Source organism: Fistularia commersonii, chromosome 1 (assembly GCF_037954325.1).
Source record: "Fistularia commersonii isolate RoL2024-O1a breed Wild chromosome 1, RoL_Fcom_v1.0, whole genome shotgun sequence".
Classification (NCBI taxonomy): Eukaryota; Metazoa; Chordata; class Actinopteri; order Syngnathiformes; family Fistulariidae; genus Fistularia; species Fistularia commersonii.
The window spans coordinates 29,350,400-29,373,585 of record NC_141284.1 but is presented as its reverse complement, the minus strand read 5'-3'; the positions used below and the strand labels follow the sequence as shown (position 1 = coordinate 29,373,585).

Genomic DNA, 23,186 nt, shown 5'->3' with positions numbered 1-23,186 from the left:
CCTGCAGGTGAGCCGTCAGCTCGCGGTACTTCTTGATGGTCTGCTGGTAATCGGCCACCGTCTCCTGCGCCGCTTCCACTCGCTTGTCGGCCTCTCGGATTCTGGCGGCGCCCAGATCCAGCATCTCTCTCAGCTCCAGCTCCGTCTCTCTGGCGTTCTCCTGCAGCTCATCGTTCATTTCATTGATGGCTTCCTGCGGGGAGAAAAGAACGGCCGGGGTCAAACATTCTCCTGAATCCATGGAAACCTTGAGCAGATGCGTTCCTGCTACACTCGCATGCAACAATACGGTCATGTGGCAGGTGCTTTCAACCAAAGTGGAGCTGCCAGGGATTCCAACCGGGACCTCACACATGCAAAGCAGGCACTCTATCGCTGAGCTTCTGAGATACCACACGACACGTATGGGATCATCCAAAATCTGTCAGAATCATTTGCTGATTCTGACAAAAACCCCAAGTGTCCCAGAACCTCTGACATCTGAACTGGAGCCCAGTAACCACTACGCAAGGTGACGTTGGTCACCCTGTACGCTCGAATCTTTTCTCCATGCGATAGGAAGCTTCTGTGAAGGTTCTTCGTCATCCAGGTCATGCTGAATCCTTTTCAGATCTCGCTATGGCCACTGGACTTGGTGTTTCGAAGACAATTCAGCCGTCGTCCCAGAGGCTTCTTCGGTTCAAAGTGTATCTCCCGTCGGTCCGCACTGTTTGTCTCGTTCGGTTCGTGAACTCAGTTTTATCCAGTTATACTCGGAGCTCCTTTGCCAGAGAAGAGCTCATGAACATCTGAGGAACTGTGTCAGATACTGTCCTTCACTAACGAGAATATTTCTTCAAACATGCAAACTGAGCAACCTTAAGCTGCTGGTGGTAGAAAAAGACTTCTTCCTCCTCCACTTTGTGTTTGACAGAGAAATTGCAGTGTGTCGATACTGGACTCGCCCACGTCTGGTCACTCTGATGGATGCTTGCATTGAATAACTACCTGATGGATGCTTGCATTGAATAACTACAGACCCGTTGGTGGTGAAGTGTCATGTGAGAGGAGTCTCACTGCACCTGAGGTCCACCATGCTATCTTGACCATCTGGCCACAAGAACAACATTGGAGCTCAATGCTCTAAAGATAGCGGAGATGATCATGGCGCTAAGAGCCATCTCCTTGGAGACCAACCCTCCGCTTGGATTACCGAGCTCCTCCTGGCCGTGCAGGTGCTGTCAAGCCAGACACCGAGTCCATCGCTGCTTTCCAGGGGACGCTTGGGGACGCCTAAGGGACCGGTTAGACCCAGGGGTCCGGTTCTACAGACGTTGCTCTCTATGTGTGAGTGAAGGTGACTCGATAAAGGGCTTTTCTCCAGCCCTATCCGGTCCTATCCGGTCCTATCCGGTCCTATCCAGTCTGATCCAGCCCGATCCGGTCCAGTCCGGTCCCGCCCAACCCCATCATTCGGTGTGACTCTGCGTCAAGTCATCCCGTAACATCATAACTTGAAATGTAAAGTGAACATCAGCTCCTTGATCAAAATGCTCAGTCAGAGGATGCACTTCTTACAGCAGCCCGTGAAATTCAACCTGCCCAAGATGATGACGGTGCTCTTCCACGCAGCCCTCGTCCAGTCAGTCCCGATCTCCTCCAAGCCAGTGCCAAGGACAAGGGCAGAACTGCAGCCCATCCTGTGGACCCGCAGGACGCTGAGATGTGCATTCAAGATTGTAGCCATCAGCTGCTGCCCGGATACGAACTCTGTGAGACTCTTGCCCTTTCAACTGGCCTCATCATCAAGGACCGACATTCACACTGACTCCCACTGCCTCCCAGTGCTCCCAGTGCTCCCACTGCTCCCACTGCTCCCACTGCTCCCACTGCCTCCCACTGCTCCCACTGCTCCCACTGCTCCCACTGCCTCCCACTGCCTCCCACTGCCTCCCAGTGCTCCCGAGTGACACAACTCTCACAGTGACACTTGTAAATCTAGATTTTTCCACTGGTTTGAAACATACAATCCTTATGCCGTAACATCTATTTTCTCTTATTTAAATTGCTGTTTCTTCTTCTCCTTCTTCTGTATCTCAGCGGTGGAGCAGATGCTTCTCATGCACGAGGTTCTGGCTTCAACCCCCGGCATCTGCACTCTAATTCTCTTGGACTAATAACGTCTGCCAAATGACTGTAATGTAAATGTAAATTCTGAAGATTGGTTTTGGAGAACTCCAAAGATTGTGACGGCTTTTTTGAAAAGTACGTTTCAGCAGGATATAATACAAGTTTTGATGTGAAATACAAAGAAAAAATCTTGTTAGCAGAGGTCAGACAGTCATTCTACTCCACACTGCTTTGAGATGTGATCTGTCCTTCAAAGATCGCTCCAGAATCTGTGGCCTTCAGTTCTTCTCAGCCACCGATCTTGATTCTGGCAGCGACCCATCAGTCAATAACGGGCCGCGACGGGGAAATGAACAGGGCCTGAAGGTGTGACCGACAGCCAGCAGAGGCCATAACGTGTTCAGGAATGAGTCAGCAGAGACTTGAATTTCTCTGACCTCGGCCTTAAAGTACAACAATCAGCAGGGACGGATTGGTCCGCGTCCACAAAGATTACATTTCTTTTAAAAACGGACTGAAAACGATCCGTTGTCGTGGAAGAGACGGATCATCTCACCCACCAGGTCAGTGACCGTCTCTCTGAGCTCCCGGACTTTCTCCTCCAGGTCCAGGTTTCTCTCGGTCAGAGTCTCCACCATCTCCTCCGCCCCTAAAGCTGCATCCACCTGAAACAAGCAGGACACCCACGGGATTGTCCGACATCGATGGCAGTTCTAGAACTGGTTCGAATGCAGGAAAATGTTCTTTTTCATGTTGTTTTTCCTTCCTTGAGTCGAGGCCTAAAAGACACGGGATGTTTTCTGTTCAACAGACTGGAAATCTCTAAACAATAAATCAACTGATGAAAGTAGATTGAGCTAGCAGACCCGTCATCGTCTTCCTGTTCCCAGTATATTCACGCCCTCATTTTGTCATCATTTTAGATCTTTAAAATAAAGGCCAATCTTCCATCTGAGTCCACACGGGTGCGAAGTCTGACCTGCTCTTTCAGCTCGTCGATGGTCTTTTCTGCCACCTTCATTTCTTCCTGCAGTTTTTCTTTCTGGCTCCTCCAGGTATCCAACTCCACGTTCTTCTTCTCCATCTGCTTCTGCAACTTCACGTGCTCCTGTTTCTCCGAGGCAGACAGATCGCGCATCCTGAACCGAGGGAAAGGAAACAGTTTGTCCATCTGGGACATGAAGTCATGACAGGTGACCTGGTAGATGAGCCGCTCAGTTGGCCGGCTGTTTCATCCTCAGAAGAAGGCCACTGTAGAAAGTCCGTCACGTTTCTCTTAACCTTTCCTCTCTTTGTCCTTTAACCTTCTACACGAGTCAAAGTTCCAGCGGCTTCAGAAGGTCGACCAGACCTACCTGACCAGAGCTTCCTTCAGCCTGCCGTTCTGCTCCTCCAGCTGCTTGACGTGGTAACTGGATGCCGCTCCGTCCGAGCCTGAGACATGGAGGAGAAAGTGAGATGTACACATTAAACCTACAGCGAAGAACCATCTAAGCGTCTGATCAGAAGTGTGAGTGCAGCCGGGCCGATCAGCGCCGGCTGCTACCAGGAAGCAAAGGGAAAAGAATCATGGAATCCTCCTTGGAAAGGCTTTGGATGGACACAATCTTCATATCAAGCCTTTGAAAAGAACAAAACGGTCACCGTCGTCCAAAGCTTGCGACTCTACGGAGCCGTCTCAGCGGTGAGACCTTTGAGAAAAGAAAGTCACTTTCATGATTGTGGGCCGGCTCTTTCACACGCTTCATCCTTTGGAAGTTCACACATTGGATCAAAAGTCAACCAAGAGTTCATTAACCCGTTCACACCTTCGCGTGCCGGCTAAAAACACACCCGACAAGTCAAACAAGTGCTGCCATTTGGTTTCCAGAAGCGAACGTCGGAGAACCGACCGCGACATCCCGCCGTCGGGGGACGAGTCTCTGACCTTTCTCCTCAATCTCGTGCTTGAGAATCTCCAGGTCCATAGTGAGCTCGTCCACTTTCTCCTTCATGGAGTCCACCTCCAGCTGCAGAGACTCCGCCCGCTCCTCGGCCATCTCCTTATCCAGCGTCGCCATCTCGATGGCGTCGGCCGTGTCCGACATCTCCTCCATGTAGCGCTCCTTGGCCTCCAGTGCTTCTTTGGCCTCCTGGGTGTGAAGGAGAGCTGCGGCAGGTTAGTCCTGACCCCGACCCGTGTCAAAGAACTGGATTCTTGTGTTTCTGAGTCAATGCTGACAAACAGCAGAGCAGCAGAGAAAGACGGCGCTCCACACAACGGAAACCATACAAGAAAAGTACATGTAAGAAAGCCTTCTTGTCTCCTTCTACATGCAGAGGCTGCAGTCAATATTGTAGCCATTATCTCCTAGCCATCATCTCCTAGCCATTATCTCCTAGCCATTATCTCCTAGCCATTATCTCCTAGCCATCATCTCCTAGCCATCACCTCCTAGCCATCATCTCCTAGCCATCACCTCCTAGCCATCACCTCCTAGCCATCATCTGCTAGCCATCATCTCCTAGCCATCATCTCCTAGCCATCACCTCCTAGCCATCACCTCCTAGCCATCACCTCCTAGCCATCATCTCCTAGCCATCACCTCCTAGCCATCACCTCCTAGCCATCATCTCCTAGCCATCATCTCCTGTCCCAGACTCTCAGGATGTGAAGTAGACATCCTTGTTTAAATTTCAGGGATTAATTGTATGACCTTTTTGTTGCCGCTTGATTTCAGCATCTTAGTACTGAGTTCATCGATCAGAAAATATAATCCAGTTCCATCACAGAGATGATCTTCAGATGAAGCTGTACCCCGCATGCATCTGAGGCTTCCGAGGCAAAGCGTTTTACTGTTTGAAGACCAGAATCGTCACAAGCTCTAAACACGTCCCGTTACTACAAATGTGGTTTTACCCTTAACATGAAAACCTTGACACTCCGTGAAAAAATCCTTCCGTACCCTTTTGGCCTCCTTGAGCTGCTTCTGTAGCTCAGCTTGTTGCTCCTGCATCTTGGTCTTCCACTCCTGCAGCTGCTCCAGCTGGATCTTGTGCTTCTCCAGCTCCTTCAGCTTAGCCTTGTCCTCCGTTCGCTTCATCTTCAGCGTCTCCAGCTTCTCCTCCAGGTCCTTCACCTGACCTCGGAGCGCTTCTTCTTCCTGGGCAGAGGACATGTGGAGTGACAGCGGGGAAGAGATTTCTTTGGAAATTCCACTATTCCACATTTTCCAGAAAAAACGAAAACACTCCGTCACACAATCTCCATGACTTCAGCGTTTCGGGCTTATTTTTTCACAATAACTGGTTCGAGACTCTTGAGGTGTTTTCTTATCGCATAGAGAATGGCTTACGTACAAACCTTTGAGAGTCTTCAATTCAATGTGGAGGGAAAATAGAAACATGCACACACACACACACACACACACACACACATATATGTTTATATATCTACACCTTTGCTCAGAAAAATACACAGGTGACAATTTCTCTGTACCTGCCATGCGTCTCATCATTAGTTCAGCCAGAGATTCCACACAAATCCTCCCAAAAAGATTTTTTGATCGCTTTAACAGAAATTCGGAGAAAAGCTGGAGCCGCTGCAGTGCTAATTAAAGACAGGCGGTCACACACTTGTCAGTGTCAAAATGTCAGCGAGAGTGAAAACACTTCAGTCTCAGGCAGTTCCACGTCACGCCAAACAGCTGCGCCTGTGTTTCCACGGTGACATGGTCCTGAGGGGAACGTACAGCCGTTATCTCTTCCCCACTGTCACCCCGATGAATGGCTGGTCACGTTGAAGAACAGGCCACAATCAGCATTCGCTTGTGAAAATTGCATTTGATGAAAGGAACATTTGCGATCCGAGCGGCGAGATGATCGGGGACTTTCAGGTAAATGCTGGTACATGAAACGTAATCAGATGTGCCACCATCACATGACCTGCCAAGGTTTTACCTTCATTTAGAGAGACACTAGCCTATCAAATGTCCATCTTCTACGGAGCAAACTAACTTCATCTGCCGTCCGCAGCACAATTTTTGTCTGGCGACAGAAAAACAGTCGACATGCAGGAATAATCTGGAGCTCATTCCCTGACTCGGTGCTACTTTGGATTGAGTCTCGGGTTTACGAAAACCACGTTGTGCGCGGATACGCAGATGACACCGCGCTCCTTCCCTCGACTACCTACATTCTTAAATAGATACATTCCAGGAATTCATTTATCTCTCGACGGACATCACATTCTTGCGGCGTTGAAAGAAGGCAACGACACACGCAAAGAAACGAGAGGCTGCCTTTTTCATCGATGCTAAGCTAATAATATTGTGCGGTTGGTTTATTTCCGTCTCGAACGCTGCTGGTTTGGAGTCGGCGTCTTTGCTGCCGGAGTGTGTTGTCACACTGACCTTGCTGGGGGCCGGCGGCGCAGGGCTTCCCAGGCTGTGGAGGGTGGGGATGACGGGAGCGGCGAGCGGCGTCTGGGCCGGCGTACTGGGCTCGCTGCTGCTCATCTCGCCGGCGGAGGCCGAGGCCGAGCCCGAAGCGGCCGCCTTCCCGGCGGTGCCGGCGGCGCGGCCGGGCTGCTGTGAGGATTTCAAAAGCATGCCAGTTAACGACAAGAAGCGAGAGAGGTCACCGACGGCGACCGCGGCCGAGGTCGTCCACGCTTCATTAAGAGCCGCTATTAGAAGTTAGAACCCATCTCTTACGTGTAAATGAAACCAAAAAGAATTGTCGCTTTCAACTTCCCTTCCTTTTTATGAGCCATCTCTAGTTTTTCTTCGATAAATCAATCGTGTTAGACGCAAGTGGGTGTACGTCGGCGCGCAATCATTTTCTCCCTGGCCCTTAATTAAGGAAGTCACAAATTGTAAATTGATTTGAGAGCAAAGTGATCAACACTTTAATCACACCTCCAACATTACAAATATAAATTAAAAATATGTACTGGTGTAAATCTAAATCCCTTATTTCCAAATCACAAGTTGTTCCGGTGTGCTGAGCCTTTTAACCAACATTTATCTAATAGGACATTTCTTTGCTGAAAAATGCAACCCCACGATGCTAAGCCGCTAACTTCAAACTGTCAAAGATCTTTACGATCTTTGAAGGATTTGATCATTTCAGGCTACGGCCTCTCACGGGTACAAACACCAAATGCAACAGTAAAAAACCCTTCTTACTGTTACCGGCTTGATCGGCTCCGTATTTGACGGACCTCCAGCGCGGCCACAAAGAAATGCATCGGCTGTAACGGGTGCTGCTCGGTGTGAACTTAAAGACAGCGATAACTATGTTATCCGCCTGCACGTGCGCTGCGGTGAATCTATTTAGGGACAAAATGTTGACGTATGCCTGGAATGCCGGCATAAAGTATTTCGGCAGCAAATATGAATCGGAACAAGATGAACTGTTGTTGCACGCCTTGGAAAAAGACTGCGACAAAACTCACATTTCATAAAATTTGTCTGTTTCTTATTTTGGCATCACACTCGCTCCCGACGCAAATCCCGACGGCACACAATCACATACTGATGGAAATGAGAAGCCCTGAAGGCCGAAGACCGGCTCACCTTGGGCCTCCTGGCCGTGGTCTGAGGACGAGAGGAAAGAGAGAGGCAGCGGGAGACAAGGGCAGGGTAGGAGACAAACAGCCAGGGTTAGTGATTCAAGGAGAAGTTCACCGTCAACAGGAAATGGCAGACAAAAGGACAAAAAATGGGCTTGATGAAAATGAGGCGCTAGAATCTATAGACTTTTATTAGGAAAGCCGATCGTCGTGTGTCATCTGCCGATGTTTAAGAGGATTAGTGCGTCACCATCTCAATTCCACTGATTGACAAAAAAAAAAAGCATCAACTAATAAATGCATTTGACATAAAACTATAGATTTTCAATGAAAACATATAGATCGAAGCAATGAATGAGGAAGGATAAAACAAATGATCCCCAACGCGTCCTGCGGTGACAAATGTGCAAATGGAACAGCAAAAAGGCTGCGGATGTGAAATGAAGCGGTGTTAAACTTCTCTGCGGTCATGTTTTACCGTGTATTGTTTTCTAGAAGTAAAACCTCTCCCGTTTTGGTTCTGGCACGACTTCCACACACTGGATGCGACTGAGGTGTCTGACAAACCCAGCAGAGATACCGATCGTAACCTTGGTGTCAGGACATCTAATACTGGTCCGACAGCATTTATTTTAAGAATTCACGTTCAAATTCATCGGTTGAGACTGTTTTCAGCCTCCTCATGAAGGACTAAAGAAAAGGTTATTGCGAGATTTGCTTTCTTGTAAAATTGTGGCATGAAAAGCGCCGTTGCAGATAAATATAAGAAAATTGATGGCGGTCGGCGTTCCTTCCACGCACACCCCCTGCCGCGGCCTCTTCTGTCACACGACTGCCGTCAGACACGGCGACAGGCACTGCCGCGCACGTCAGAATGAGTGCACGGAGAGCGGAGAGGACGAGGTGAGTCCGGTTCATCCCGGCGCCGGGACAAGGGCTCATTATTCTGTGCAGTTTGTTTCTGACGGGCGTCTCTGCCGGTTATACAAGCGTGTTTCACGAGCAAACGCACGGGTGTGTGTTCAGAGCCGGCAGCGTGACAAGGCTTTCTCAGCGGCACCGCCAGACATTATTCTGACCAACTCACAGCGGGTTTCCTCATTTCACATCTAAGACCGTAAAGCCTCAGAGTGAATCTCCACTGCTTGGATCGGCGCACGGCTAATTTCACCTGATTTATTCAGGGAAATCCACGGCTCGATAAAGATCCCGTGACATGACTGACGTCTAATAATGGAACACATTATAGGCCTTTTCAAAGTGAACATTTCACCCAGGGAAAGGCACACTTCCGAACGATACCATCCGTGAACGAGTGTGATTCCATACTTGTGCTTGAGGGTCTTTGTAACTACGAACGCTTGTCCGCCTCACTTTGGGACATTACAATTTAAAATGAGACGTCAAACACACTGACTGGACGAGTCCCGCTGAAATCTGGCTTCAAGTAAAGTATAGGGAAATGTCTGTTTTGTCATTAGAAAGTAAATATTGTGGGCATTTATTGACGTTACATATTATTAAACATTGATTCTTATACTGTACTAAAGCCACTTCTAATTGTCTTTATTTCATATTTTGTGTGGTTTTGTTTCACACACTTTATGCATCATTTACTGAGTCTTTTTGAAGACAATTTGCTCCTCCTGTTGTGGGTTTTGTCTGCTTGTTTCCAGAGCTTCTGCACAGCTGACAGCGGACAACCATCGAAGAAAATCAAACGAAAAAAAGGAGAAAATTGCCGACTGGTGTTTCCCGAAACTCAAGACGAACTACTTGGATCCCGTCAACCCAAACGCAACTCAAAGAGAGAGAAGGCTTGAGTTGGAGAATTTTGACTTGTGGCGATAAGTTTGTTGGATAACAAGCAGCGCTTCCTTTTAAGAGTACAATCAAGCCAGGACAGAAGAGATCGAGCGGAAGGCATGTCTTATCCTGCAGGTGCTTCCGGGTCGTCAACAATACGACCGGACGTGTCACTTTCCCCTCCTGTCTCCTTTTCGTCACCTGGTCACAGCCGTCGGGCTGGATATGTTTCCATCTTTATTGGATTAGAGAAGGAGCGTTGGGCAGAAATGAGCCGGAGCTAACAGCTGCGCCAAACCAGAGCGGCTTAAGCGGTAGTTCTGTACACAGGAGACACGGAGACCTGGCTGGTGTTTGGTCCGCGTCTGCAACCGGCAGTCTAATCATCTGACCGTCGCTCGTGGACAAAATCACCGATCTCATAAAAACGTGGTGGAGCGGTTGTGCAGGGATAAAGCTCTGTGTTCATGGCATCATAAGCAGCAAATGACTTAAGCGCTTTAAATGAGCAATTATTCATAATGAAGGCAAAAACATAACATTGGAAAGAAGGGTGATGTATAAAAATAAAAAGGAATTCATGTCACTTCAAACCATGACTTTTGCAGCAGATTTTCCCCACAGAACAAATGGATGATAAAGCCAACAACATCCCACAGATATGGAGTTCTCTACCTTTCGAGGTGCAGGAGTCTGTCTCATCATATTTGCAAGAGAAGAAGACGCACAGTCGCAGAGAAACACACAGATACACACACACACACACACACACACACACACACACAGTAGAGTGATGAAACAGGTGCAGATGCTCGATCCACAAAGTCGAGACGTTCACGACGAACGAACGGTCCGAGCGGTCCGAGCGGTCCGAGCTCAGGTTTGCGTAAGCCGGGTATCTGCGGCGATGCAAATGGCCGCGGCCAGGTTTCTTCCCCTCTCAGGATCCCCCTCCCCGCGCCGTCCGTCCTTCCGCCCGTCGTCGTCCTCCTTTATGTCCTCTTTCCCCCGCCTCTCTCATAATCCGAGCGCTTCTGCCGGCCACCTCCCTTCGGGCTCCGATTAGGGCTCTGACATCTTGCCGACGCGAACCCCCGACCCGCGACCGCTGACGGGAGACGCCTCGCCTCCGCCGAGCCCTTCCTCCCCTCGCCCGCACCGCCGCCCTCCCCTCCGCTAATTGTGATCCGGTCAGACCAGCCAATGCTCTGCTCGTGCATTACATCACCGTGGCCTCTCCCTTCGCTGGAGCGCCGGCTCTGGACGGGGGGAGGAGGGGCGGCGTCTGGACCGTCACGGTGGTTGGGGATAGAAAGGAACCCAAGAAAACAGAGGAGCGGAGACACAATAGGGCGGGCTGGAAATGGAGGAAAGGGGGGGAGGTTGAGTCGCCGCGCTGATGCAAGCCTCCCCTGTCGCCTGGCAACGCCTCAATGGTCCCTCCTGGGAGCTCATTCAAATTTGGCTGGCAAAAACTACGAGAGAAAGCCACAAGTGATCTATATTATAAGGTATTGAACGAGATACCGTTTGATTAACATGCTCAAACACAAGAGCATGAAATCCTCTCCCTGGGCAAGAATTGAGGCAGAAATCCCAGATATACTGAGGCAAGTTCTCATTCTAAAGGTGATTTGTTTACTGTATTCCTGAACGACCGCGAGTCCTTCCAGTTGCTATGATAATAATAGTAGTATCTTTCTCAGCTAAAGCTAATCTCTCTCTGTCTCTCTGCACCAACAGCTCAGTGGGAGGGAGGTAAGAGGATTAATACAATAGGGATACTCTGATTAGCTTTCAGCCTTCAAATTCCTTCTCTTTTTGGGCATAAAAATGGACAGACATTGTGAAAGACAGCGGCAACGGGTCGTAACGGGGAAAGTCGAGTAGGCATCGCACTTCGTGAATGCTTAAGGAAGCATTGAGGGGAGAGACAGAAGCTGCAGCGCCAGGTGGAAAATCTGTTGATGTGTATCCATGGCAGGGCGGCTCGGCTCCGAGGAATCTGTTCTGATGAAATATTAAGCATGTTTCTAGCAGAGACACTCCGAGCCGCTGAGAGCGGACGCTCGCTGCCGACGGAGGGGACGGTCAGAGCGGCCGGAGGCTGCAGATGGATCCGGTTCCTGCTTGTTCCTTGTACCGACAGCGAGCACGGCAGCCTCCAAACACACAACGGAGGATAGTGTTGCAGCCCAAGGAGTGTGAGCACGACTCTGGGCCCAGACCGCGATGAGTCCGACAACATGTTTGGGAAGTGGGCGGCCACAAGCAGCGCGACCCGAGGAGACGCTTGGAATCACGAATGAGTGCGTTTTTATCAAACGGACTTCGAATACGTCACAACCACCGACTGCAGATGGTGATTTCGATTGCATCGACGGTTTAATGGCGGGATTAGGAAGAAGCAGCGGCATTATAATAGGTTTAAAGTTGATATGCATAGGGATCACAAAGGGCGGCAAATGATTTTAAACTACATCAAGTTCCTTTCAAAGGCAGTGTTTTTACTCTCAGCCGCAATCACATTTTCCACAGGTAGACTTCTGACCGAGATCAATGGTGAAACGCCAGCTATTTTTAAACCGTCCTACAATATCCCGAGCAGAAAGTGTGCAGATCCGCTCAGCTCCGCCTGCACCTGCAGATCCGCTCTCCACCTCCACGACTGACCATCTAAGCCTCCCAAACTGAGCAACACCAGCCAAGCATCCGCCGCCGAGGCTCGGGGGGGGGACAACGTACGAGAGACGATAAAACCCGGCGGGCCGACAGGAAATCTATTCTCCGCAGGCTCGGCCTCCGCAGGTTGAGTTCACCTCGGTTACCGCCTGACATTTTCAAGACGGCACGGCGGAGCAGCGCCTGCACGTATGACTCAGCGGCGTGTTGAAGAGCAGCCTCAGGATGAATCCCCTCGTGGCACAAGACCAAAAGGTAAGAGTCGCAGAGGAATCCTGTTGCAGTGGCGGTCGGTCGAAAGGACGCTGAATACAAGCGAGACATTGAAGAGGAGTCTTTGGCTTCGGCCGTCATCCAGATGCTGATAACAACTTGGAAGATCAAACAATGTCCGTGATCCGTTCTTCCACGTTTTATCATGAGATGATAAAAATACTGTAAACAGATATTTTCTCTATACTGTTAATATACGGATTGTTTCCCAGGTATGTAGTGTCTTGGAATTTTAATATCTGAATTTATGCGACACATTTTAACTATCTATGTATTGATATCTTCCCTATCGTGATGACTGACCTGGGTTTTTCAAAACACATGGACAAAAAAAAATTGAAAAAGGAAATCTTTGAAAAAATGTCAGAGTTATCATGCGCCGCGCCATCGCCACATTGATTTTTTGAAGCTGCTCAGACAGAAGGTCTTCCACATCATGAGCCGGCGACGTGAACATTCACCAGATCTGAGCGCCGCATCACAAGGAAGGTGGTCGAGGATCGTGACTGTGGAGGCGTGAAGGACGGGAGTCGCTGCTGCTCTGGCGCTCAGACTTCAGATGTATTCGAGTTTCAACAAATACAACTTTTACAGGCGAGCGTCTGAAGTGAGTTTCAAATGAGTTTCAAGTAGTGGCTCCGTGCTTTTCAATCAGAAAGATAAACAGTTATTCTGAGTGGGGCCGGTTTAACACAAGGACCGACCATCGGCCGCCGAGAGGGTTTTTCCTGAAACGTTTCTGTAGAACTTCATGAAGGCTGCTCGCTCCCGGTGGAGCGCAGGAACCCAAGGGCTTATTTCTTTCAAGAGATAATCAAAAATCCGTTTAAATCTTTTGCTGAGAGGAAACTGAGATCGCAGCGGCTGATAGATGTCGTGGTCGGGCTGCTGGACATGCCATTTAGATCTGCTAGGAACCTGACCTCGCCCGATGGAGACCGGGACCATTTGCCTGCGTGATGTGATTTGAGGGAGCACGTATGACAGTGTGAGCGTCCGTGCCGCTGCCGCCTTTCATTTGCAATCCCTCATGATTCATTTAAACCGACGTTTCTCGGCCTAAAGCTCAATATACGACGTGGAAGGGCCCTCGCTCGTCTTACGAGCTGATGTTACATAAATGTAAACAATTCCTGAGGTGAAGGAGAAGCCACTCTTTGGCTCGTCCGTGACCCGAGTCACTATTTGATGTTGTCATGCACAGAGTGTCTGTAACACATGACTGTTTTATTGAGCACTAGTTCATCCTGCTCTCAAGTAACTTTGACGAGCAGATGCACGGACTAGAAAAGGAAACGACAGAGACAGCAGAAGAATCCACGCAAAGACGTGGATGTGACATACAACGATTATAATTCACGCTTGAAAGTTTTCACCTGAGTCCTAGTTTTTTGGGGACTGTTAGGACTGCATGTGGGCACCATGTGAACACTCCTCAAAAGCTTTTTCCAAGAACGGGACAACCATGTTTGTCATTTCCGATGACCACTGATACAAACACGTTTAAAAGGTAAACGTAACGCACCTCGTGTTAAAACCAAAACATGTGTATTTCACGTTGCTGTTTGAGCAACACCTCAGAACCAAGTACCAGCACTTCGATATGCAGCGCTTCAATTTCAATTCTAATGTTGCCCTGCAGACAAAGCCCCTATTCCTGCGGCCAAAACAACTACCGCCAGTCACCGGCAGCTCCTATTCAAAGGCAAACTCTGCCAAACCTCAAGTCTGTTGCCGTAAAACTCCGCAGAGCCTTAGAAACACAAGCTTTGTCCAGGTAAGGCCTGTGACCCGGCTTTTTCAACACCCCTCTGACACTGTGAGAAGCTGTCCTGGTGTCTACGTTTAAACACATATACGATCTGAAAACATTCTATGGGATTATTTTCTTTCGAACAGTGACAAATAAGCCGCCGTAGCAAAAAAAACAACAAAACAGGAGTCATTTGCGTTCATTTCGACATGCTTGAACTGCACAGGAAGCACACAAACACATAGGCGGCGAACAAAAGAACAACACGGCACTGAGCTGAACCGATGCAGAGACCGGATGGGCAGATGGTCAGATGGTCAGATGGTCAGATGGTCAGATGGTCAGATGACAGGAAGTAGGTGAGGCGCGGAGGCATGGAGGACACAGACGGGATTTCTCCTTTGATTCAAACGCACTCGGTCGCGGTTCGAGGACGAGACAAAGCATGAGAGCGTGGAGCGGCGCCGGGACCCACGGGGCCTTGTTGCCATGCAGCGGCCGGGCCAGTCAAAGCCATAGTTGCCACGGTTACCACGCTCATTAGAACATCAGCACAGTACCGAGGTTAGAGAAACATGCAGCACCTTTTTGGGCTTCACTCCTCGCTGCGTTGGTCCAGGGACAGAAGGAGAGGGAGGAACGGGGGGAGGTTAAGGGTCAGGCTGGTAGTTATGGGACCTGCAGAAAGGCTACGCTAGTCTGTAGCAAGCCAGTCAAACTCCATCAAACATACAGGGAGTGCATCACATTGTCACACACACACACACACACACACACACACACACACACACACACACACACACATACTTTTTCTGTCGTCAACTTGTAAAGCGTCTTTGTGTACCTTGAAAAGCGCTATACAAATCATATGTATTATTATTATCATTATTATTATTATTATTATACTGAGTCATTCTCCAAGTCCGTTTCTATACCTTCCTGGACAAAAAAAAAAGTGTAAATAAAAAAGGGTGAATCAACACATTTGTTTTTCAAAAAGAACCTCAGCTGAAGCTTTTTAATCATAACATCTTCATCTGTCAGTAAAAATCACATGCTTTTTTTACTCAGTGGGGTCATAAAATCAGGATATTTTGCTTTTTCTGTTACTACTGTGGACAAAACCCAGTTAGCACCTTTATATTGTAATTTCTTATTCTTACATAAAGCAAATATGAGTATATCTATATATATGTATATATATATGTCTCTTACATATATAGATCAAATATTGTCAATGTTAGATTACCTATAACGGTAAGTTAGCTATATTGCTGCAGGCATGTACATTAGACACTGCTGCAAAGTTAATGTTCCATTTTGCTCAGTATTTTTTGGTCAATAAATCACAATTCAATTATTACATTAATCAACTGAAAAAAAATCAGCACAATATCAACCTTCCTTATCTGCTAACAGTGTCATTATTGACATAAAATTGGCTGAAATGTGCATCTTTTGTCAATAAACGTCACAACAAAACGGAACGATTTCTTCTCTTCTGGGGAAAATAATTGTCGGCATTGTTGCTGTATTTCTTCACAGAGGAAGAGTCACATCATTAACCTTAGTTATCGTGGGACAGAAATATATACAAAAGCATATCTTTTCAGAAAAAGATGTGACAAAAATGCCTTTCTAATTCTTTAAAGATTTATTTGTGATATTAATGTTCCACAACAGCAGCTCTTTTGGCAACAATTCCTTTCAAAAATTTCAAATACAAAATGAACACACACCGTCCAATTTTGGATTTCAGTTCACATAACACATCTGTAATTGTGCGTTTCCAGAGGGTGAGTACAAAGTCTAACACTGATTATTACAACTGCAGTGCAAATATCAGCTCTTATTTCAACACCCTTTTATGGTGAAATTAAACTCCAGAGAATTCTCTTGGATGCTTTGAGACTCAATATGTGTGGCTGTTTTCTGACCCGGTAGGTAAAGATCGCTCTCTGCTGGTCACATTATGGTACAGCACTAAACTCCAGCCAGAAGACAAGCTTTATTTTCATTAAAAGACGACCCGGTCAGCAAATTCCATACCCAGGTTTTTTGTTATAAGAAGTGAATATTCCTATTCTTACAATAAATTGTTTCAGCTCAGCATTTGTGTCTTCATCAGCATCACTCCTTCCTCTTATAGTGAGAAATGAAAATATTGTAAAAAGAAGTTTGGGTGCATTAAATTAAATATTTCAACAAACCGTCCCGAAAATTACAAAACATTAGGCAATTTTGTCGATGTGTTTTCTACGAACGAAACCACAGCAATTAGAAACCAACGAATGACCGATGAGATGCCGATAAACATCTTGTCCTCTGACAGTCGACGGGAACTCTGGGTTTATTGTAATGGGGTCGATGTGTCAGTGTATGAAGTGTATGAAGGTGTGTGTGTTAATGTGAGTGTGTGCAGGAGTGTAACTCCATACCGCCTCCACCTGCAGGGGAATCTACTGAAGGATTTCAGACTCACCAGTTTGGAAGACTTGGCCGATTCCAAGATTTCTAAACAGAGAAAAAGGGAAACAGAAAGGCTTCTTTAAAAAGATGCTGAGACGCAAACAATTTGAACAGAACATTCAACCCAACTGATGGTGGACAAACACAAGATAACACCACAGCACGTATTTTGAGTCCTCCGCCTACTAAGGCTGTACTTTGTGAACCTTAATCCCATACCGATCGAGAGGAACTCCACTGTGAGCGTTGTGAGACAGAAGGCATATTAAACTGTCCACCAACACAAGGATCTCCTTCAACTTCTGCAGAGGGTGACGAGTGCCGACGGTTCACTTTGCATGTCGAAGGAAGCAAAGGTTGGCACTGCAGCGGCACAGTGGTTAGTGCTTCAGCCTCACAGCACCGAGGACTCCGGTCCCATTCCAACAAGGGGAGCTTTCCCCGTGGACTTTGCACGTTCTCCCCGTGTTTGTCCAAAAACATCAGCAGGTTCTTTGGAAAGAATGAGTGAATGGAGAACGAGGGAGTGAATGATTGTTCGTCTGTAGAATGACTCAGCCTGAAGACAGATGGGAAAGGTTCCAGCATCCCCAGATGGATGGATGGATGGATGGATGGATGGATGGATGGATGGATGTTATATTGCATGTCATTGTTTTAAAATGAGGTGTGTCGGCAGGTACGTGAACATGTAGCTCCGTGGTAGAGCGCATGCTTCCCCAACATCTCCATTGTAAGTCGCTTTGGATAAAACATCTGCCAAATGACTGTATTCTATTCTTGGATTCTACTTCCAAAAAATAGCAATGAAGTTGTTGCCCATATTTTCCCAAAAAAACGACCTGATAATTTAAATGATGTTTCAAGTGAATAAGGAAAAGGAGAAGTATTCACCAAACATGGTGAATGACCGATCAACCCATACTTTTCCCACCAGCAACGGAGCAGAAGCATGGGAACAACCACGTGCACGACATGGCCTTACAGTCATTTGGTGGACGCTTTTATCCAAAGTGATTTAAAGTGGAGATGCCAAGAACTGAACCCAGGACCTCGAACATGGGAAGCATGCACTCTACCACTGAGCTACATGAGACAGATGCAGAGCACAGGAATTATATGGAGACTAGATGTTTGTTCCAGTAATAATCATCTGATGATATAGTTGTATTAACCACAACTTGATCAGCAAACCGTCTCAACTCGGCTGTTCTGCAGTTATCGGCTATTATAAACGTTATTCTCTGACTGATCAAGTCATTGAGATTGCATTTAAAAAGTGAAACCTCAGGCATGCATCCTAATGATCTCCGCGGTTTCAAAATCCTCCCTCTTACTGAGGACGACCTGGTCCATGACCTTGTTGAAATGAAGCTGTCAGGTGTAAACATCAGTCCGTTTCAGCAGCTGTGATTCCAAGCATCATCTTTTTATCCAAAGACTATTTTTGCAAGAGCGACACACTTCATGGAAGTGGATCAAAACGTGGGCATCATTTCAATATTAAGGTGCTCCACCGTCCATTACCACATCAGTGGACATGTTGGTGGTCAAACGTTCAAGGGAACCGCAGCTTATTATATAATGCTCAGTGATGAGATCTGAATACTTTACATTGATATTGAGCTCACTGAGGCTATTTTGTTTTACTGCTATTTACTTACTATATTGTAATTTATTTGGTTGTACCACACGTACAAATTCATGGAGAGACAAAAAAGGTTGTGAAAGGCTGTCCTAAGTTTGCTGTCCGTCACCGGCAGCATTGAAGCCCAGGTGGGACGAGCCGAGGTCGGTCGGCTTTGTGGGGAAAGATGGTGATGCTCCGTTAAAATCCAAATGTTCTCCTACTGGTTTCCTACAGGATATCATTCCCGTCCCATGAAGGGGCTCGGTTGCATCTGAGCAGACGCTGTGTGTGATGGGACTGTGGTGCTTGGACATCCAGATATTATCTGCCCGGCTTTGACTGATGAAAATAATGACAAAAACTGACACAATTTAGATGAGAGTAACTTCTCGTGAAAAGGTTTGCGTTTGTCTCTCGCAATACGCTTTTCTTCTTTTTTCTTTCTCCAATACTTTGTTTCTTGTCTTTCATAAACCACTGAATGTTTTGGAGCGAGGACAGGTTCGGGCAAATCCAAATTCCCCACGGCCAGGAGAGACCAAGGACAAAGCCATCAGCCCTCGGCGTCGGTACGCCTCACCTCTCTTGGGCACCTTGGCGGCGCTGGGCTCGGGCGTCTCGGGGGACGTGGTGTCTGCAGCTTCGTCCACCAGCTGGATCTGACACAGACAGACCGTCAGGTCACGGAAATCATGTTCACGGCAGATTATTTCTCTCACAGAGGTGGCAGAGCTGATGAAGCCGTGCCAAAGAAGAGAAAAAAGGAAACATCTGGTTAATTGAGGATCGCTCTCACAGCACTAGCTCAGTGCATCGTCATTTCTTCTCATCACCATGGCAACATTTACAACTGCACTGCAGGGACGCTCAGGGTCAGATAGGCTTTCAAGCCCAGACATGAGGAAAATGATGAGTAATACTACACTTAGACAGCCACTGATCAAGACATGTGTGTGTGTGTGTGTGTGTGTGTGTGTGTGTGTGTGTAATTACAACCAATTTTACCAGATTAACAAACTCATGACTGGATCTGATAGCAACCAGTAATAACAGGTATCGATAAAGGAGTTCCTTAATGTCTCCCAGTGCCGTCCCTGATTTGTTTGTTGTTGTTATCATTGTCTGTTGTCTATTCATCTGCTGTCCATGTATTAGTGATTTTTTTTTGTCTTGCTATATCCTGTCTTCTGCCTTTCTATTTATACTCATATTTATATTCATATTTATTTCCTTTTTTTGACATTATAGCTGTTACACATCAATATTTGGTGGGATGAAAGTTGTGGCGTCCACGTCAGGGCCACTCGTACCAACAGCTACGTTGACCAAAATAAATCTCCCAAACATCACGTGGCAGGAGAACCTCTTTGGTTGTTCATCACTTGTTTTTAAGGCCACCTTTTTTTATTCCCTTATATTTCAGGCTCTACAATAACAAGAAAAATGGGAGGATGACAACAGTTTTTTTATTCTATCTGAAAGAGATCCTTTTGCAGTGTGCTTTCTTGATTCTGTTTTGTATTATCATTTCATCAAAGAGAATGTGTGAAAAAAGAATGAAGCCCTCGAGCCATGAGCACGTCATGAAGCACCAGGACCAACAAGACTTTTTAAAGTTTGCCCATGAATATAAATCGCCAACACAACACCTTGACACTGCGGCGGTGCCTTTGCGCTCCAGGCCACGGTAAATGGAGCGCGTGTCACTGGGAAATGGGGAAACAATGTTCTTTGGACATTTTGAGCTGTTTTTGATGGCAGCAGAAGAGCGGCAGGCGGCAGCCTGAGGCTGCGGGGGAATGATCAGCACCCACACAAAAACACTGCGTGGAAAGAAAGGAAAACTGAGACTCCAGCGTCTCTCAAAGTGGGAAACCCACTTTAAAGTGAGGCTGGAGGAGCAGCAGGAACTACAAGGGACAGAAAAAGAAAAGGCTGAGAAATGACATCTAGGTACCGAAGAAGAGCAACCAAAGTCACACTGATTACTACACTTCTCATACTGATATTGACTTCAAAAAGAACATTGGATGTGATTTTATTGTTTGTCTTTCCCCCGGGTGAAATCTTCTGCAATTATAACGAAACTACTTCCTGATTTACAGATGTTTTGCAGCTGCAGTGAGAAGTGATCCATAACCATTCAGATAAAGAAATATGCAAAAGCATTACTAAAGACCTTAAAAGCCATTTCAGTAAAATCTTTGTCATTATTTCTGGGTTCCTTTTTCGCATCCTTTTGATCATTTAAGGCTGACGTTGAGGACGATGTTTTGTAGCTTTTTAAGTCATGTCTGCTTTTTTGAAATTTGACAAATATAGATATTTTGCACCCATTATCAGGTAGTAAAAATAGAAGATCTCGAGCGTCAAACGTATTGATTAAGTGTGAGAAGATCTGAGGTTACCTGCGACTGTCTCACAAATATCCCGTGGTTCTCCTCACAGGTGAAGTAGCGCTTCCCCTGGACGGTGCCGTCGTTCTTGCCCTTGGCTTCGTCCAGAATGACACCCACCCACTTCCCGGAGGCGAAGAGGGTGTTTCCGATGTAGGCCACCGTGCCGCGCTGCCCCTTCCCGATCACCTCCACCAGGGAGCCCACCTTGACGGGCCGGCCGCCCCCGTCCGAGCTCATCCTGCTGCTGCCGCTGCTGGTGGTCTGTGCGGGACGGGAAATAACACAAGGGAGCGTTTCAAAACGACGACGGGCGGGAGAAACGTGACATCGGCTGTTGCCATGGTAACGTCCGACTCCGACGTTCGACTGAATTTGAACGCGAGCGTTGAGTCGGCGAGAACCTCCGCGCAGCACTCTCAACCGGATCTGAAGGAGCCTCTCGGACGAGGGGGAAACGTGAAGAAATTCGAGTCCGCTTGCCACGACAGGAGTCTTATGTTGTAGTTAAAAATGTCAGACCGTCCAAACGTCATCATCGGACCTCAAGAGTTCCCCTTAGGTCTGTTTGATTGACATTAGATTAGTTCACAGCACCGTGCGACATCCTGGCACGGCCACTATGACCTCCATCCAACCCAATGTCAACATCTAAACAGTGCAGGTGAGCACACACATCTTTTACACATCGAGTGTCATCGCTATCATTTTTTTACCATGTTTATTGTGATCATTGACAACATCTTTTCATTGGGTGGTGTTTCGGCAGCAGAAAGTAGCAGTTGATATCTTCTCGATTCACATTTAACCCGTGGATTTGTAAACGGTCAGGATAAAGAGTGCAGGACGTACGGCAGCTTCACAAAGGTGTCCTGCAGTAAAAGGGCTTGTTGACACGGTCCGACTGAAAGCAGCCTTCAGACCGATAAGCTGCGTCCAGTAGCAGAGTTAGAACTGGAGGTCCCATCTTTATCCCTCACTTTAAATGTCCTGCCTGCCTGTTTTCTCAGCTGATGAGACAAATTCCTACAGTAATCCATTGTCCGGCAGAACCCGGAAATCCTAACCTTTTAGTTTTGCATCAAGAATAAAGTAAATTTACACAAAACTGACATCTTTTCGACTGCAATAATCCTTCGTAACCCAATTTACGGCGTCCTAGAAGTGATGGTGACTCAGCAGAGCCGCTCAGAGACGAACAGATATTATTACTCAGACTCTCCTTGGGCTCACTCTCAACACACACCGCCTATGTGCTGTTGTTTGACTCCAAATAAACATCTCACAGATTTAGATAATGGATCAGAAAATGTGCTGCATTCAGGTCACCCTCTAATAAAACCCTTCTTACAAGGAATTTTCTCTAAACCTTAGTTTTGCCATTTCTTTTGCTATGAAACATGGATTTAAAAACAGAAAAACAACAACAACAATAACAACATCGGTAATCATGGGTCTATTTGTCTTGCGCTACACTGGTTTCTGGAGAGGTCAAACCCAGTGTACTGGCAGCAATCAATGATGCCGTTGTTCTGACAGTCCAAATACTTTTTGACTTTTGGATTCAAACATTCACCGGCCCCTTCGAGGACAGTGAAATATCTCACTGGCTTTGACTTTTCAGACCTTTCCTCGACATCACGATGATTCCGACATTGGTAAAATGTGAGCAGGCGCGAGACTGGATCGAGCAAAACGTCGGCACAAGCGCCTCCATCCGGGCAAAATCAGGTTACAGAAACAGAAACAATATTGATATCGTAAGAGACCATCCAGGATTTATCCCAGAGTGCCGGGCCAACCATCATGATGGCATCATACATAACTCATCTCACCAGAAAACTTGGAAGACACTCAGGCCGGCTGATCCAAAGGTGAGTAAGAGATGATGTCCGTTAGATCCTCACTGAGCCTCCGTCACCTGACCGGCTTCTCTTGTATGAATCTGCGGCTCTTAGACGGATGATTTCATTTTGCTCCACTGGCATTATAATCTCATCAGCGCACAAAGCTCACGTGAATGGCTGTTCAGAGGTCGCACTGACGTAGGACTGGGGAACTGGACTGCCGGTACCGACCGCGTTTCCCGATCCGACGTTCTCTGAGACGGCCTCGACCCGGAGAAGCGTCTGCCTACGAACACGTCAATGCAGATAATTTAGCTTCACCAAACACGACCGGTGACAAAAACAAGCCCAATGTAGAGTATCGTGCCACTCGCTCATTCAAGCCTTGCCCTCCATTGAGTTGAGAGTTTGACTTAACTCTGGTATTCATCCAAAGTCATCCGGCTCAAGTCAAAACCGGGACCGAGACACAAAAATCCAACGGCTTTGTCTAGATGCGTCACGTGGGTTTGTTATTGAACTGTTAAAGCCCGTCAACACTGCAATTCCACAGCTTTCATTGTGGCAATCAAGCTAAAAATGACAGAGGGCAATCTCTGGAGATGGATCTGTCACTCTAGCACACAGCCCAAACATTTAAATGAAATATAGGACTTCTCAAGTAACG

General features: G+C 47.2%; 1 protein-coding gene across 9 annotated transcripts in view; it reads right to left on the bottom strand.

The window, feature by feature from the left end:
• dctn1b (dynactin 1b) overlaps positions 1–23,186 on the bottom strand; it is a 39,788-nt gene that overhangs the window by 10,020 nt on the left and 6,582 nt on the right. For 3 of the 9 annotated variants that reach the window (XR_015107121.1, XM_086159657.1, XM_086159604.1), the window contains exons 2-14: positions 20,685–20,936; positions 18,857–18,935; positions 16,660–16,691; positions 14,762–14,782; positions 10,145–10,162; positions 7,668–7,688; positions 6,501–6,677; positions 5,055–5,252; positions 4,037–4,241; positions 3,465–3,543; positions 3,089–3,248; positions 2,670–2,774; positions 2–193 (exon numbers count right to left, since the gene is read on the bottom strand). Coding sequence is in view for 8 of the 9 variants with exons in the window: in XM_086159604.1 (XP_086015730.1) it covers positions 2–193; positions 2,670–2,774; positions 3,089–3,248; positions 3,465–3,543; positions 4,037–4,241; positions 5,055–5,252; positions 6,501–6,677; positions 7,668–7,688; positions 10,145–10,162; positions 14,762–14,782; positions 16,660–16,691; positions 18,857–18,935; positions 20,685–20,936 (1,539 nt within the window). In the remaining variant the exon portion in view is untranslated. The remainder of the gene's footprint in view (position 1; positions 194–2,669; positions 2,775–3,088; positions 3,249–3,464; positions 3,544–4,036; positions 4,242–5,054; positions 5,253–6,500; positions 6,678–7,667; positions 7,689–10,144; positions 10,163–14,761; positions 14,783–16,659; positions 16,692–18,856; positions 18,936–20,684; positions 20,937–23,186) is intronic. The other 6 variants (XM_086159614.1, XM_086159622.1, XM_086159631.1 and 3 more) reach the window with 6 other exon arrangements.